This window comes from Pteropus vampyrus, unplaced genomic scaffold (assembly GCF_000151845.1).
Source record: "Pteropus vampyrus isolate Shadow unplaced genomic scaffold, Pvam_2.0 Scaffold46, whole genome shotgun sequence".
NCBI lineage: Eukaryota > Metazoa > Chordata > Mammalia > Chiroptera > Pteropodidae > Pteropus > Pteropus vampyrus.
In genome coordinates this window covers 6,304,219-6,321,946 of record NW_011888827.1, presented here as the reverse complement: position 1 = coordinate 6,321,946, position 17,728 = coordinate 6,304,219, and the positions used below count along the sequence as shown (strand labels likewise).

General features: G+C 39.8%; 1 protein-coding gene across 3 annotated transcripts; it reads left to right on the top strand.

The window, feature by feature from the left end:
- Positions 1-79: 79 nt before the first annotated feature.
- Positions 80-16,335, top strand: PLEKHS1 (pleckstrin homology domain containing S1). Of its 3 annotated transcripts, none has more exons than XM_011359268.2 (12): positions 80-121; positions 2,503-2,591; positions 2,703-2,809; positions 3,416-3,550; positions 4,884-4,959; positions 5,855-5,971; positions 7,657-7,782; positions 9,903-10,009; positions 10,492-10,698; positions 11,478-11,582; positions 12,806-12,941; positions 15,506-16,335. In XM_011359268.2, exons 1-12 carry the CDS (start codon positions 94-96, stop codon positions 15,677-15,679), a joined length of 1,407 nt encoding a protein of 468 aa, XP_011357570.1. In that variant the 5' UTR covers positions 80-93; the 3' UTR covers positions 15,680-16,335. The 3 variants fall into 3 exon arrangements, with proteins under 3 accessions (XP_011357570.1, XP_011357569.1, XP_023385839.1); XM_011359267.2 differs by having other exon boundaries at positions 5,852-5,971; XM_023530071.1 differs by lacking the exon at positions 10,492-10,698 and having other exon boundaries at positions 5,852-5,971.
- The last annotated feature ends 1,393 nt before the right edge of the window (positions 16,336-17,728 follow it).

Genomic DNA, 17,728 nt, shown 5'->3' with positions numbered 1-17,728 from the left:
TTCATGATCAGCCGGCTAATCAGTGAATATACTGTTGTTTGGAGACTAACAACACTTAATATTCTTTTTGACAGGTGAGAACAGATAGCTGCCATGGAATCGAAACCTCAGAAGATTCCAGGTACTCAAGGGGCATACTCTCAGAAGGAAAAAACTTTTTGTTGAAAATAATGAAAAATTCTCATCAAGCTAACCAGGATACATATAGAAGATGGTTTTAGTGGCGATAACAGGTGGCATTCTGGGACAATGATTCTTGCTTTGAAGAATGTAGCAGAGGCTTATTGGATTCAGCTAATTATTTCATAAGAGCTCATCTATCTAGAAACTTGGCGTTTTCTGATTTTCATGGGCCAAATGTTCCCTTTGTTGCTTGAAGATGATACTCACAACAAACTATAGCCCAGAAGGGACTGTAGAGGATTTCCTTAATTTTATATGAAATTTCTCACTTGGAAAACTTTCCTAAATTGTCTTCAAAGCTTATTATGGGGGTAGTATTCAGATGTTCTTGCTCATATTTACATAGATCATTGCAGGTGAGTAGATAGAAGAGCTGAGTTTAAGATGAAGTAATTTAGAAATGAAATACTTCAATCCGATTCAAAAAATATTTTGAATATTTATTTAAAGCGCCTGCCACTAGTAAGTCACTGTGCTTCATACTGCAGAAGACATACAGATTAACTTGTAAGAGTCACTGTTCTCATAGAGTTTTAGTGGCGATAAGTCATTGGGAAGTTAAGCACATACAATCAGGCTATGCTGGGAATCGAGACATAAGTGCACAGTCTGTGGGAATCTGAAGAAGAAAAAGCATACGAGTAGCTGTCATTGAGATTTTGAAAGAGGTTGTATTGAATCTATAGATGTGGATCTAAGTTCATTATTTTTTGCACATGGATATCCAACTGTTTCAATGTCATTTATTGAACTGGTTATCCTTTCTCCATTACGCTGCCTTCGCATCTTTGTTAAAAATCATATTTCCATATACGCATGGATTTCTAGACGATGTATTTTGTTCTATTGCTGTATCTGCCCTTTTTCTGTGTTGTTTTAGTTGCTACAGCTTTATAATAGTTCTTGAAATCAGGTACTGTGAGTGTTCTAATTTTGTTCTTTTTTTCAGTTATTTTGACTATTCCAGGCACTTAGCATTTTCATATGAATTTTCGAATCCGCTTGTCAATTTTAAGATTCTGTTAATTGCATAGCATGTCATTAAAGACTTCTAAGACCAAATTTTCACAAAATATTAACATTTCCTGAACCTTCTAAATTGAACGCCACCAAAGAGCATCTCTATTATAGGCAGATTGAAGACTGGTTTATTCTGTAAATGACTAAGTCTAAAATTTCCTCTATTTTTTAATAATACTACCCTTCAGTGAGTCAGTCCCACTGTGTGCCAGGCCCAGTACTGAGAGTGTTCTATGCATTAACCCTTTCAGTCCTCATCACAAGTCTACGAGGTCAGTGCTGTTGCCTGCATTTTAAGATGAAGATACTGAGGCAAATTTAGTGATTCAAGATGCTCTATAAATATTTGTTCATAAACAAATCTGTGAATTTGTCCAAGGCCACACCAACTACTAAAGGAGTTGAAACTTATTTCTACATGGTTTCCTTCTGTTTTTCTTTTCTTTTTTTTTTTTTGGGGGGTTTGGGGCGGGGGGCGGGGGGGCGGGAGGGTTTGTTGCGAATTGGGGGGGGGGGGGGTTGGGGCCTTTTGCTTAGGATTTCTTGGTTCTTGGCTTATTTGCCCCTTCGGTTTTTTTCCTTACTTTTGTTTTTTTTTTCCTTGAATAAAAAAGCTCTAATTCTTTAGTAAAAGCTGCCTTTCCCAAAACCAAGAACAAACTACCAGTATAGCCTGGATGTGAAAGCAAAACCAACCAAGCTCTTCAAAAAAAAAATTTTTTTTTTTAATAACGTTAGTTGTGCTTTCTAAATAATGGATGTAGTTTATATTTCTTATAGACATCTTGGAAAATATAGAAAAAATATCAAAATTGCATATAATTGCAGCACTTACAAGGAAGCATTTAACGTTTCCGTAACCACTTTTGCTGCCTCGTTTTCAATAGCAGGTGGTTTTGCTTTAGTTTGCTAAGCCAAAGGGCAAGGCAGAATTATCATGCTCCTTGGCTGGTTCGTCAGCAGGAATGCAGACAAGCCTTCGCTCTCATCTAGAGAGCCAGCAAAGTGCTCCAGAAACAGAGAACGAAAAAGGTGTGACCTGCATTAAGGTGCAGACAGAAGTGAGCTGAATTAAGTTACTTCTAAATGTCATCTGAATAAAGGTCCCTGCTGTGGATGAACAAGAATCACACACTTGGTCTTTGGGTCCTTTGTTTTCCTGGCCTATTGTAGATGTTCTTTTCCATAACTGAATAATCTGAAGACTTTTCCAGAGGTAAACAATGTTTTCCAATTGAAGCAGTTCTTTTCAGAAATTTACAGGGAACAAACTGAGTCCTGTTCACTTTCTTTTATTAGGCAAACAATTTACATATTATTATGAAAATGAAGTCTGCAAACAAGATTACTTTATTAAATCACCACCTCCTCAGCTTTTCACTTCGGTGGTAAGTATTCACTATGATTTAACAAGCCTCCCACCAGCCCCATGAGCGTTTTTAAAATCCTTTCTCTTCCTCTGAGATTTAGCTGAGATGCCGAATGTTTTCATTTTTCAGACCTCCTGGAAAAAGCGGTTTTTTATTTTGTCAAGGCGTGGGGAAAAGAGACTTAGTCTTTCCTATTACAAAGACCATCATCTCCGAGGTTCCATTGAAATCGATCGGTGTGTATCCAATCAAGAAAAAGTTTATAACAATAAAAATTAATATGTTGCATGCAAATTGAAATTACTATCATTGAAAGAAGCAAGGGCTTCACACTTATATTTGTTGCTAAAAAGAAGGTAAAATGGGGAACATTTAAGTAAAAGATAGCTAAATAATTATTTCATATTGTATATTTTAGTTGATAAATTATTAATTAATTTAGTTACAAAAGACTTTGATTTACTTAATTGATGGATGAGGGAAAGCAAGTGAAGTTATCATTTCATAAAGCCAAAGAGATTGTTTAAAAAAAGATTAGGTTGGCTATTTTTGTCTTCTCTTTAAGAAATTATGTACCAAAAAAATTAGAAAACAGGATAATTTGTGGAATCAAGAATCCAACTGAAATAAGAATTTTCAAATTAAGTTTCATGCTGGACAAAGTATCTTCAATGATGAATGAGATTTAAACTTATTTTCTAAAATGATGAGCTTGTGTTCAAAACATCGATCGAGCAGATCTAAAGTTTTATTCAATTTGAATCCTAACATAAAATGTTAGTCAATTTTCTTCCCAATTTTGTATTTGCATGTGTTTAATACTCTATGTCTGTAACTCACAGAAATTGCAGCATAGAAGTTGGCATAAGCAGCCAAGAAAAACTGCTGACTGTACAGAAGATGTTTAAATGCCACATGGATGAGGTGATGTCCATCAGAACCGCTACCAGGGAATACTTCCTCATTAGCCATGAAAGGCAAGTAGTAATATAACACAGTGTCTCCTGTGTGCAGAACAAAAAACAAACAGAAACATTTTAAACCATGAATAATAAGCATGCTTAGAACAGAAAACCCTGGTTACAACCTTAGACACCATCTTGGCAGCCTTCATTATTTGTCAAAATACCATGAAAAGTCACAAGATTCATTCCCTAGGGCTTCCATAACAAGGCACCACTAACCGGGGGGCTTAAAACAACAGAAAGTTATATTCTTACTGTTTCAGAGGCTAAGTCCAAAGTCAAGGTGCCAGGGCCATGCTCAGTCTGAAACCCTAGGGAAGATCTGCTCCTGGCCTCCCTCCTAAATTCTGTAAGTCCTTGGCTCTTAGCAGCACAACTGCAGTCTTCATATGGCCTTCTCCCTATATGCATGTCTCTGTGTGCAAATTTCCCCTTTTTATAAGGACACGAGTCATATTGGGTCAGGATTCCGCCCTCGTTCGGTATGACCCCATCTTAACGAATCACATCTATAACAACCTGACCCAGTTTCCAAATTAGGTCACATTCTGAGGTCCTGGGGATTGAGACTTCAATATGTAAATTTTTGGTGGCACACAATTCAGCCCATAACAGCCACCATCACCCCAGATGCATACCATGCATACCAATACACAAACATCTGTAGGAACTACATGTATTGGGGAGGGTTATGCTCATCCTTGAAAAGGTCCTCAGTTTTTAAAAAGGGACTCCTGGGGCTAACAAAGGTGCCTAGCGGATTCTGCATAGGTGATTACCTGCTTGTGGAGCGGGAGGCTGTGCGGAGGAGTCAACGAGTACAAAAGCCAAAGTATGAAGAATCTCCATCTGTTTCCAATCAACCCAGAGCCAAAAAGCTTTCTTTTTAAATTGTCATAAGGGTCAACAGAAAAGAAGATGTGATTTATGTACATTTTCTAACACATTCTTCATAAACACATCCACTCTCTCAAGGGAGGCACACCTGGATAGCTACTCAACACTGGCGCTGACCGGTTACCCAGCTCGCTTAAGAACACAAAAGAAATCGGTGTCAAAGCCAGAAGCTCCGAACTCTGTGATTACTACTGTTATTTGCTACTTTTCTTCCCATTTCTCTGAGCTTTGCTCACAGAGGTGTCACGAGGGTTAATTCTAGTGTGCGAGTGTGGAGGTGGTGAGGAGTCAGTGGGTCATTTAAGCAACTTAGAAAAAAATCCTTAATTCCCCAATACCTGTTCCCACTGCCTGTTCCAACCTTTATAAAAGAATTCTTTTCTAGTTCAAAAGGAGCGCAGGCGCCATTGTTGCCACATGCCAATCAAACGTTTATTCCTATCAACAGGGAGAAGATTAAAGACTGGGTCTCCTTCATTTCATCATTTTGCTCGGATATAAAAGCAGCACACCAGAATACAGAGGTGACTCTCCATCACTAACAAAATAACAGGGCACCTGAACACAACAGCCCTCTTTCATGAGGAAAACAATCATGGCTTTTTCTTTTCCTCCTTAGCAACTGGCATTAATACAAGGAATAAATAAGTGAGAAAATGTACATCCTTGTTATTTTTATGACTAACAACAGGAAAAAAAATACTTTTGTGCTTTGTAGAGAGCTAACCTACAGACACTTCAGATTTTCATTATTGGGGTAGGAGGAGTGAAAATTAACTACAGCATTTTTTGAAACAGTAGCTGAAACTATAGTATTTTCCATCATTGTTATTCAAGGTACAAAACAGCTACCTTTCAAATGACTAAGTCTAAGGTGGTCTCTGTAAAAATGCTTTTCATTTATCTTGCATTTTCAAAATAATATCTCTTTAACATAAGGGCTAATAATTTTGTTTTTCATTTATTTCCTAAGAACCTTTGCTAATTTACACAAGTCCTTTCTTAGGGCGGACCTTTATAAATGAAATTTTGGTCTCTAGATATTGTTTTGACATGTTTTCTAGGTTGTTCTATGCATCCAGCAAAAGCAGAGGCCAGGGAGGAGGGGAAAGCAAGGCATGTCTACCAGCTGACTCGAATTATTAGAACAAAGGAGTGGGTGCAGAGGACCACAGGGTTCAAAAGATAGGTTGAGGGAAGTTCAGGACATCTCTGAAGGCCACAATGCTAGTGCTCGAGGGTTTAGAAACAGAAGAGGGACAAGATGACCTCATGTCTCAGTGAGAGAATGCTGGCCGTCAGTATAAATGTTAGTGGTGAAAGACTGGAGGGAGGGAGCTCAGTGACGAGGCTGTCACTTCATTCCAGACGTGAGATCAATCGTGCCTGATTCCAATATTCTTTTTTTTTCATAAGCAGAAGATACTCTCATTGGTTGATAAAAGACCCTCTTCAGACCCCGACCCTCTCCCTGGTCCTTCCAGCACATTGGAGGCTGACAGCTTCCCATCATCGAGAAATTATCTTCCAGACCTGGTAATCAGACTCTCCTCATTCTCTCTTAGGACGCCATATCTAGGAGTCAGCTGATGGCTCAAAAGTCTTTCTAATGTATTTGACATCTTCCTCAAAATTTCACCCGCCATAAGAATGATTCAGAGCCCTAGTGTTTATTCTATATTGAGTCTGTTTGCCATACCACAGATGAGCCTTACTGCTTGCCCTGCTCACTTCTAAATAGATTCATTCATTTTGGACGCTCCTCAACATACATGTGGGCATGCTGGGAGGATGCCCCTCAGCTAAACAAAAGCCTGGGTGGCAACCTTTTCCTTCTTCTCACGCATAAAATGTAAAAATGTCCCCAAAACACCACTTGATTTCCTGCCATATCATCTCTACTCCTCAGGCAAAATCAGAGTTTTTATTAATTTCTTTCATTTTCCCAGATCAGTCTTGCTTCTCCTCACATGCATACATGTGTGTGGCTTCATCTTCATTCTAATGGAATCTATTTGAGGAAAAAATACATCTGCCCTCTTGAAAGTGATGTGTAATTATACTCTCAGCTCTCTCAGATTTGCAATCTTCCCAGCTTGGGATATTATTAATAAATGGGTTGAGTGCTTTTTGCTTCTGCTATGAATATTAGTCTGTCCCTAGAGAGGTAACCACTGGCTTTCCCTTCTCTCTGGGGACCAGGCACGTCTTAATATGGCATAGCCACCTGTTTTATCTAGTCGGGAGCTCTCCAACTATTTTAAACGCTTTTTGGAGCTTATCGAACTCACCAGGTCAAACACCTCATTTGATATTTATAAGAAAGGTGGCAAGAAACAGGGTTGGGAAGATAAACCCTTTTCAGTAAATGCCTCTTGCTTTTCACTCACAATACCCCTTCTTCTCAAAGATAATGTTACTGGTTGTCTTGTCTTTTCAAACTATGTATTCCAACCCAGCAGTTTTTTAATCAGCTCCAGCTAAGAGTACCATCTGCCTTGTTAGGATCTCTTGTTGTTGTTGTTGTTGTTGTTGTTGTTGTTGTTGTTGTTGTTGTTGAAATTAAGTTAGAACCCTTCTTTGTTCCCAACTCAGCATGATCTGGATCCATGAGCCTGGAGCTAGAAAATGAATGCAACTTAAATGTATCTTTTTTTTTTTATCACATTTTTTCAAGGACTTCCTAGAGAACGGTCAGGGTTTTTTTAAAACCCCCTGCTCTCAGGCATTGTTCTTGGAAGAACTAAATTTTATAACAATTTTCCTGCCACATAAAGCCACTACTTTAGTAGAGTATCTTGTATCTTTTGGGGAGAGAAGGCAGTAATTGGTTGAACTTAGATCACCCTGAATTCTATAATTTATTCTATCACATGATCAACACCACCAAATTGCATAGCTATGAAAAAATAGAAGCAAGTGAGCAGAATACAAAAGAGAAATATTGAATAAGAAGAGGAAAGTTGCAGTCCCATTTGTTTTGAGTTACAAATCCCAATCATAGAGGACAGCCTGAAAGATTAGCTCATACTTTGACATCATCAGTGGTGACCCAAATTCAAGAGGCAAATTCAAGTCATGTGGGCTTCTAGATAGAACCTTGGAAGATCCTCTGATCATCTCAACCCAATTAATCTATTATGGCTTTCCCAGAAAGCATGTGGTTTAATTCTGTCTCTTGCAAAGAAAATCAGTCATTCTGTCTTCATTTCTTTATTCAGCATTTAATGGAAAAAAGTTCTCCAGCACTCAGACGAGCTCATCTACCACATGATTTCTCGTTGGAGACCACTCAAGATACAGAAGAAGAGAGTCATTATATTAGTCCTCGAAGTCTGCTTTTAGAGGTAACCCCTTTCATTCATTAATCATTCATGCCTTCTGTAAATATCTGCTGCACTCCTGCTAGGTACTGTTCCTGGGGCCATAGGCTGGTTCAGTGGAACACAGATCAGAGAGTCAGACACAGGTGATGTGACCACAGTGTTAACACTTGAGTAGGAGCCAATCATGATACAAGGCAAAACGGAATCTATGCTGAAGAAAGATGCTTATAAAATGCCTTGCGTGCATGAGGGATAAGAGGCAGGGAAACTGACTTCCAGACTGAAGACCAGGGAAGGTTCCATGGATATGACATTTGACTTCACTTGATAGGTAAAATTTGGACTTGGGGGGTTGACTTGGGGAGTCTTTCTGCATTTTGGGCAGAAATAATAACATGAGCACAGGTCCTTAGGTGATAAATTGTGTGGCATGTATCAACTAGACTATTGAGCAATTGGAAGCCTTCTGTGCGCTAGACGTGGTAGTGTGCTAGGTGTGATGCTACAATCCAGGACCTTACATCACTGAGAGGACCTTACACAGTCCTCTCAGTTACCACATGGTGATGCTATACATGAGGTATGGGCAAAGAGCTCTGGAAGCAATAGAAAAAGCACAGATTTTCTCTCTTCTCTGGAGTCAAGGAAGGCTTCAGAGACAAAATATCATTTGATATACATATGGTGAGTGATTCAGTTGGACCGTAACCTAGAGTGAGTGAATGGCATGATGGGGAAAACTACAGAAAAAGGAGCCAGACCGTGATAGATCTTGAATGCCAAGTTGACTTCATTCTTTAGTCAGCACAGGGACAATGATGGCTTCTGAGATGGGAAGTGGAAAAACCCAAATTATCTTCCAGCACTATTAACCCAGCAGATATTTTAGGTGGATGATAGAGAGAAGAGAATGAAAATGGAAGGTAAGAAGACAAAATTAGGGAGAGGGAGGTTGCAGCATTTTCCAAAGTGAGAGTTTTCTACAAGATGGTGACTCATGTTCACATAAATGAGACATTCTGGGATCAAATAAGTTCCAGAAACACCAAATTAAAGTAAGTTAAACAAGCTTCTTAACTGCAGAATTTGCAGAGTCTTTGGCATGCAATGAAGCATTATAAATTGCCAAGTAGGATATAACACACAGCATTTCCCAAGCTCATTTGACCACAGGACCTTTCTTTCACCAAAATATTTTCATGCCAGTGTTTCCTGGAACGTAATGATGGCAACCAGCCTTTTATGACAGTTCAAACAACCAGTCAGTTGTACTGAGCATTAGTTACATAACTGAGATGTGTTAGGTATTTCATGGGATGCAAAATGTAGTCAGGCAGATAAAACTAAGATAAAAGACCATTAAAAAAAAAAAAGACCCCAAAATTTTTGAGTACAAAATGGTGCCATAGAAGTTTGGAGAAGAAAGAGATTGGCAGTGGCTAAAGTGGTCAGAGGAGGCTGTGGGACCTCGGCCAGGACTGAACACAACTTCATTAGGCAGAAGAGAAATGGGGCGTTCCTGGTGAAGGACACAGCCTGAAGATGGGCATTAGAAGAGCACCGTTTGCAGGGCTGTAGTGGGAAAACTGGCTTCACTGGAATGAAGTGTTCCAATTATGGATTAATGATTAATTTGTTAGGTAGGCAATAGAAAGCCCTGGGGTTTTGGAGCAATCATTGACCCAAATGATTGTCTCGATTCTGAGGCGCTAATTGAGAGCCCCCAGGAAGGACCCTTCCAGCCACCCGAAACAACCTTGGCCACCTGTGATCATAGTAGCCTGAGGCCAGTTTTGCATTGTGTCAAGGTCTTTGACCCAGCCAAGTTGACATGATTCTGCAGTTGCACTGGTTGGGAAAAAGAGTTCATGTCATTAAGTGGCTAGTGATGAAGCAGAAAAATAAATATCAATGTAGTCAAAAAGAACACTTGTATCGGAGGCATGGAGAACACAGGAGAAGAAAACAGACTTTGAGTCTGCCAAAGCTTTACTGGGTCAGTCCCTCAGAATGTGCACAACTGTTCATCCAATGGCAGATGTGTTTCCTATTTCAGGACCCAGAACCATCATGTAAGGTATAAAAAGGTGCTTGGCTTATTGGTAGACTTTCATCCTTATGTCTACTTCTCTTGCCTATAGTTGGATAAGATTATTGCTTCCAATGATTCTGGTGAATCCATTACACCTGGTAGTCCAGACCAGGTTTCCGAGAAAACCGAGGGTCTTTACATGTTAATGGAATCCTGGTAAGTAAAACTGCCATATTTTTAAAATTGATTTTAGCTAATATATAGTTATAGAAAATTACTGTTGATGTATTTATACAAAAGCATTACCACAGACCAAGTGCTACACATTATTAAGCAATCACAAAACACGAAAAAGTGAGAATTGGTTTCTCTATCCACAGAAAGCCATCAGTGACATCCTCCAGACACTTTTCCATCTCCTGGGGAAGTTATTTTCTATTTTTCATTTATGTCTCTCATACTCTCACTTGTCTCCCAACCTGCCCAATGTTAAGGGGTTATTTTGACTCCATATTCACTTTTAGATGGAAAGTTTGTTGGATTCGATTCTAACTGTGGCTGTGATTCTGATGGGTGGACATACTTCAAACTTTTTTAGTTTTCACGTGGCTGTTAGCTGCTTAAATCTGATTCACACACTTCGGAAAGTTGTACATAGATGTGCTAAAAATGGGTTCGTTTCATTTCTTATAATCTAGTTTTTTCAAAGAGACAACCAATGAATCTGCTGATAGCAAAGAGGAATCCCAGACACTTTCCGAGACCCAGAATGAGGGGCTTCATCTGCACGAACGAGGCTCAGGAAGTGACTCATGTCTTTCACCTGCCAAAACAGAAGCACAGACTATGAATGATGAAAAGGGGTCGGCCTCACTAACTCTTGTGCAATTATCTATATTAATCAAGTAAAGTTCTAATTTCTAAAGCTTTATGGGTCCTTAGAGCAAGGCAGTCTTTCTTTCTAATTCAGAATTCAAATTTTAAAGCAGTTCCTAAAAATCTCCAAGTCAGTCAAGAATCAGACCAGCTCCCCCTCCTCACTGATGTGGTGACCACACATAGTGAGTAATAGACTTGGAAGCAAAGTGGTCCACCCACTCCCCTACCCCCGCCCCCGGGGCTGTGGGTAAAATTCTCAAATACTTTGGAAAATTCTTCCTTGACTAGTCTTTAATGTCCTGGAACTTTGGATCACACTGATATGGGGAGCACGTCACCCAGCTTTACTGTTAAAATTATGGGCATGCAAGTCATATGAGGTTTGGTGCTAGACTAGGAGGAGAAAGAGGCTTAGGTTTTAAGTGATGCCAAGAGTGTTTGATGAGATTATTCTCAATTTTAACTCCTTCCAGTGTCTTTTATGGAATCATTTCCAGTGGAAAAATATGCAAACTGATATGACCTGATATGGACAGTTATGTAATCAATTTAGTCCATTTTTTCTCCCTTCCCAATGTCTACCACCCACTACCATCTCCCGTGAGGGGCGGAGGAAGGCATTAATGGGTATTTTTCAATAACTTAAATTCATATTCTTCTCCAAATGTTTTGGACAATATTTAACTGGAAAATACCATCTCATCTATAGGGGGCCAAAGTCTATTCAAAAAGTACAGTTCAGAGCCAGAGACTTTTGTGATTTTTGAAAGCCTGATGTGACTTTTATAAATGTCTTATCTCGTAGTAACAACATCCCTGATGAAAGCCAAGTGGAGACACTGCATTTGTTCCTTTCTCCTACTGACATTATAAATTATTTGGCTCTCATAGAAGCTGCAGGACAGATTTGGTAAGTTGGAGATCTGAGGGTCATTGATAATCATTTGGGATTGGAAGATATGAAGACATCAGCTATATCTTTGAAACATTGTCTTGGACTGTCTTGCCATATTGCTCTTGTCACAAAAGGTCTTTGATTGAGGTAGAAATGAGGGTGTTGTGTGGGAAAGTCAGCGGGGAGGTGGACCCGAAAGTCCAAGAAGGAGCAAATTTCTGATTTTTTAAAGGTGAGGAAAAGTGAGATGGATTATATGTATGGTCCAAGGAAATTATCCCAATCAATGAACAATGAATATACGTGAATAAATGAAGTTAGTGAAGTCAACAAGAATCTAAGGCCTAAAAGAAAAAGGCATACCAGGGTTCAGACTTCCAGACATCAGCTAAAATCCTGCTGGTCAGGAATAGACACCAAAGACTGGGTAGCAGAGAATTTTTTTAAAACGATTGCTGTTTATTTCACTCTACATTCTTTTAAAGACATAATTCATTTTGATGGAAGGTTACATTTTTATAAGGGAAGAAAGCCTTTTAATGTAAAGTAAATGTCACACACCGTTTGTCTTCTAAGTTCTGTAAGAGGGCAGGAAACATAACTTTTCATTTTTCCACATTTCCCACAATCTAAGGCTCAATAAATACTTGATTAAAACTGTGGACTTCTCTGTGCTTAAGCTTGCTCATTTATTAATTCATTTATTTGTTCATTAGCTATAATCATTATGTGCTCACTTTCAGTAAATACTTATTAGGCACTTTTTGTTTACTTGGAGATGTAGTGTTATAAAAAATATTTTTTTAAGGTGGTACCAAATTTCTGGTGTCTCATAACCTGGTGAAAAAGACAACCACATAAATAGGTAAATATAAAATGCAATTTGTTTAAATATACAGTAAGTGAGGTGTTCGCACAGTGCAATAGAAGCCTGGGGGCAGGAGAGATTAATTAAAGTGAGGGAAGAGGGATGGAGGAGGGTTTTGTAGAGGCAGGGCAATGGGAGCCAGGCTTTGCAGGAAGGCTCCGGCTCCCACGGCAGTGATAGAGGAAAGAATATTCCAGACAGAAAAAGGTGTCTGACTACTTCAGAAATGGTGCAACATAGCTAAAGAAAGTGTTGTCAGGAACAATGGGATAGACTAGAGCAAAAGGCCCCATCTGCGTCCCTACCAGGGTCCTGCACTGCCAGTGAGCACAGTCTCACACTTGTGTTGGATGCTGTGTCCCCCTTGCAGTGTGGCTCAGTGGAAAGGCCCTCCACGCCTGGGATGCTTGTTTTGTCACGGAGATCACCTTTTGGCAGTGAATGATTTGAAGCCCCATAGCCTGGAGGAGGTCTCCTTGTTTCTCAGCCGGTGCATCCAGAAAGAGGTAAGTCCTGCTAGCTGGCTCTGGATCACACTGATACGGGGAGCATGTCACCTTGACAGGGCAAGTCAGTGCCAGAGGGGACGAGACCAAGGTCTTCTATGGAGTCTGAACAGCCTCTGAACACAAATGGGACTCTTCAACCCTCGGCCACCAAGTGTAAATAGGAGAATAAGAAGTGTAAACAACACTGTGTACAATACATGTAAATAGTAACAATGTTATTTTAGGACCTCTCAAAATTCTTTCATATAAAGTAATTTTGGAGAGAGCCCTAGGCTAGGAGACCAAACAGCTGAGTTCAGGAACTCAGATGCAGCACGATGTGGCAAAAAGAGCTCGCACTACAATCAAACTAACTTGGGGTTTGATTCACGTCCTTTAACCAATCTGTGTCTCAATTTTCTCTAATGTAAAATCGGAGATAATGATAACACTAGATATTGGTGGATTAAATGAGATCTTATATGTAATGAGCTTACAGCAATGACTGGCACATTTAAGGGCTCAGTATGGTAAATATTATTTTACTTCTACTGCCCTTGGCTGGGGAGTGTTGGACAAGTTCACTTTTCTAAACCTCAGTTTCCTCATCTCAGAAGTCGACACAGCCATATCTTCTTCACAAAGTTATGGTAAGAGTTAAACAAAATATGTGCATATGTATGTACTGAGGATGTGTGTTTTTAAAAGGGCTAACCACAGTGCTGCCTATTACTGCAATCTCCACATTGTTCATTCCTTCCCTTGTCTATTTTTATTTCTGACAAGCCACGTGACCTGGGGAAAATCACTTCCATTTCTGGGCATCGGTTTCTTCTCTCAAAAGTGAGAAGTTTGTTTTTCATACTGTGCTTCTTGGCCCCTGAAAATGGGACAGAAGGAGAGGAGAGGAAGGGGACAGTACGTGAGGCTTTGACTGAAGCAGTCTACGTTTATCATTTATCTCTTTCAAACGTTGAACAGTTAGCTCTCCTTGAGACACAACTTGTTGCCTTAAAGTTTCTGAAAACCACTGTACAAGGTGATCTCTTAAATTTCTTCCGGCACTGAGCGTTTATGATTATATATGTCTTATCTCTTCTGTATCACAATATAACCTTGTTGGTTAGACAAATTGTACAAATCTTATCATCTAAATGGGGAAACCCAGTAAGGAATTGTCTAGGATACATAACTAGTTAGTGGCAGAGCAAGGGCTCATTCATTCATTCATTCATTCACTCGCTCACTCACCATTTGTCGACCACCTACTGTATACTGGATACTGTGCTAGATCATAGAGCTATAAACATGGCCTCAGCCCAAGCTTAAAGAGCTCATAGGTTAGTGGATGAAACAGGCATGTTGTACGCCAGTTATAACATAGTATGTGCCTTGAGATATGAACAGAGGGCCATGGCAGCATAGAGGAAGGATGGAGTAAATCTATTTGAGGGGGGCCAGAAAGGTGTCTTGGAGAGGGGATATTTGGTTTGCATTTGGAAGACTAGATTAGGAGTTGTGGGGTGGAAAAGAGGTAGCTTTTAGGGGCCCAGTTCAACAAACTGGTAACTATAGTTCATCTTTCAAAGACGTATGTGGGGGCCAAGTGTTCAATACAACCTTCTGAATGCTTTGGAAAGTTACGAACAATGCCCTGACCCAAAGATCCAGGTGTCATGTCACCTCCGAAGCCAAGAGTAGGATTTGGGCCTGGGAGGAGGTCCAAGGAAAGGATTTTTACCTGGGCGTCACTGACTGCAGTTATCAAAACTGCCTTTATAAATTGTTCCCTGCTGGGGAGGGGACGACAGCATTTCTCCTGTGCTCATTCTGCCTGCACCCTTTCTCTTGAATAACAGCTAGAAGCTATCGAGAAACGTGGGATGTTCACCAACATGATTACCTGGAAGATCGAAAATATCCTCTACTTTCCCAGCCTCGCCATTCCTAACTTATTTCTTGATGTGAAAATGGATACCCAGTCCTTTCTGAAAATGCAAAGAGCTAGTCCCAGGAAGGAAAAAAACGTTAGAAGAGGGAAGATATGGAATCAAAGGAGAGGCAGCCAAGGGCCCCTAATATTTTAAGCACCTGAACCGAGCAGGTTCACTTTCCTTCCTTGAGAATGACATTGAGTAGAGAGAAATGGGAGTTTGGGGAGGGGGTGGGTAAGCGCAGTGAGAGGAAAAAATGTGAGATTTCTAAAGGAGGGCCAGGAGATGCTAGATGGCAGGAGAAACACCTCGAACTTCAATTTCCTCCCCCATTTTGTCAGCGACTGGTCCCGTCTTGGGTCTTATTTCAATTCTCTAGTTTCAAGAGGCTTTTTAATTCTTGATACAGAGGGGACCATCAGGCACCAAGGATGATCTTTGGATCCAGCCTGTGGATGCCAGAGAATAAAAATCCACCTTCCACCCGAATATGCAAGTCATCCCAGCTTCTTCTGTCCAGAGATTATAGTTCATCACAGGATTTTCTTCAAAACTGTCTTCACAGGATATGAATGAAGACAGACCGAGAACAAACAATCCTAAGGATAATTTTTAGTCCTATAATTTTTCTTCTTTCTTATGTTTCAGAAAATAAAACTCACCATCGGCCGGATCCCAAATTCAGAGAAATTCCACGCTATAGACTGTACATGCCCCTTAAAATCCCAAGGTGTGGTACCTTTCCAACTGGATAAGTCTGAACCAGAGAGGATGCTGAAGAGGAGTCCAGCCATTAAAAAGGGTCAACAGAAAAAGAACTGAAAAGTAACATGCTAGGACCCACACCCTGTACTGAGCTCTGCCACTTATTGCTGTGTGATATGAGGCCAGTCAGCACACCTCTCTGAATTTTCACATCTTCATCTTAACAATGCGGATAATTGTGCCTTCTCTGGCTATTACATCGGGAATGTGGAGAGGGCCAAGTGGGATAATGACAATGGGACACATTGAAAACATAAGGCCTTATCTGAGGCTTTGTCCCAAACGCCACAGAGATTGGGTAAGTTACTCATCTAACATGTGCTGTGTGTTCTGTGAGGTCGTGGTCCACACAATCCCTTCTTTGTCAGAGAACATACATTTGGAAATATTCATTCCGGGAAGGCAAGATTCCCAAGAGAGATGTGATACCGTATCAGCCTTCCCAAACACCTCCTGCTGCTTGTCATGCCCGTAGTCCAGAATGCTGAGACAGAGCGGCCTCTTGGATTCAATAATTTTCTTGCTTTCTTAAAGACCCAGTAACTATTTTGGAAGTCAAAGCAGTTTTGGGTCACATCCAGCAAAGTTCTGCCTGCTCTACAAATAATAAGAAAACTACTTAGCACTTCTAAGTTTGGAAGGTCTTAACTAATTGATGCATTAACTGATTGATCCTGGAAGACCAAAAAAAAAAAAAAAATCAAATCTTTTTTATAAATAAGAAAATAAAAGCAGAGAGTTCAAGGATTAATCAAAAGGAATGTCAGTACAAAAGGGGACTTCAGAATGTTGTCATTTTGCATGGGAAGAAATTAAGGCCTCGAATGTTTAATGATATACTTTCTTCATGGCTCCTAGTTTCATAGATGTTTAGCGGCAGAACCAAGAATCTCAAACCAGCTCTGAGAAACAGATGTCCTGATCCTCACTTTGTATTTGCATTTAGGATTGTAAAGATCTTCAGCACATACAAGAGACATCCAAATACAGTTCATTTTCTTTTATCCAGATCGTACAGAAAGTATTAAAATGTTTCATTTACGTGCCCTGTTAAACTTACTGTTTTATTTTTAAAGGCGGGTTGGAGTTAAGACTCTGCTTTTTTTCCAGTTTTATTGTGATGTAATTGACATATAATATCATATGAGTGTAAGGTTCACAACAAAATGATTTGATATATGTATGTTGACCTACTGTTCCTACTTCTAGAAATTCATCCTACAGAAATACTCACACAAGTACACGGATATATTTGTAAAAAAAAAAAAAAAAGTTCAATGTAGCATTGTTTGTAATAAAAAAAATTGGGGGGATTGCTTAATTATGATGACTTCATATAATTGAACACTCTGAAGATGTTAAAAGTTTTGCATGTACAGTTATGGAGAGATGTTCATTCTATATTAAGAATGAAAGAAGCGAGTTGCAGTCCGGTAGTTATAACATTCTCTCATTTTGCAAAAATAAATTACTGGTATTTTTGTATATAAAATATCCCCAACCCTAATTAAGGAGAGAAATCCCCACCTCACAGGATTGTTGTGAGGTTTAAGTGGACGATGAAAGTGATGTTCTAGGCATATGTCTAGAGGAAAGGCAGTAACGAGAATGGATTATATGTTGTTCTTGGCCATCACACCCTAAGTCTGAATCTGATGCAGCTTCAGTCTTGCTGGGGAAGAAACGAGAGCCCAGAAATGCAAAGAGGCTTGCCCGGGCTCCCCGAGCTCCGTGCAACACCCCCAAACTCCAGGCCAATACGTTTTCTTCGCTTGCACGACTTTTCGCCAGGGCATTTGGAGGTGCCACCTCTTCAGCCTCTCCCTCTTCCTTGTGGTTGCCTCATGCCTCTAGAATAGGTCTCTGAGGGAATCTATATTTTTCTAGTTTGTTCTCTCTGCTAAGGATGCAAACTAAATAGCAGCTGGTAAGATATGCAATAAATGTACAGAGCCAAATACATCCAGCCTTACTTAAGCTGCTAACATGTGAGCATGGATTCCAGAAAGGTATATTTGTTTTTACATAGAGAGTGAAGCCCTGTACACTTACATATATGTACATATGTGTGTATGTATACGTAGCGGGAAAGGGAGGGAGGCAGAG

What these genes read in the sequence shown, in the direction of transcription:
- PLEKHS1 (XM_011359267.2), top strand. Translation starts at nt 94, where the DNA reads ATGGAATCGAAACCTCAGAAGATTCCAG. An exon ending in CTCAGCTTTTCACTTCGGTG is followed by an intron (nt 2,592 to 2,702) that starts GTAAGTATTCAC and finishes TTCATTTTTCAG; the next exon opens with ACCTCCTGGAAAAAGCGGTT. An exon ending in CTCGAAGTCTGCTTTTAGAG is followed by an intron (nt 7,783 to 9,902) that starts GTAACCCCTTTC and finishes TCTTGCCTATAG; the next exon opens with TTGGATAAGATTATTGCTTC.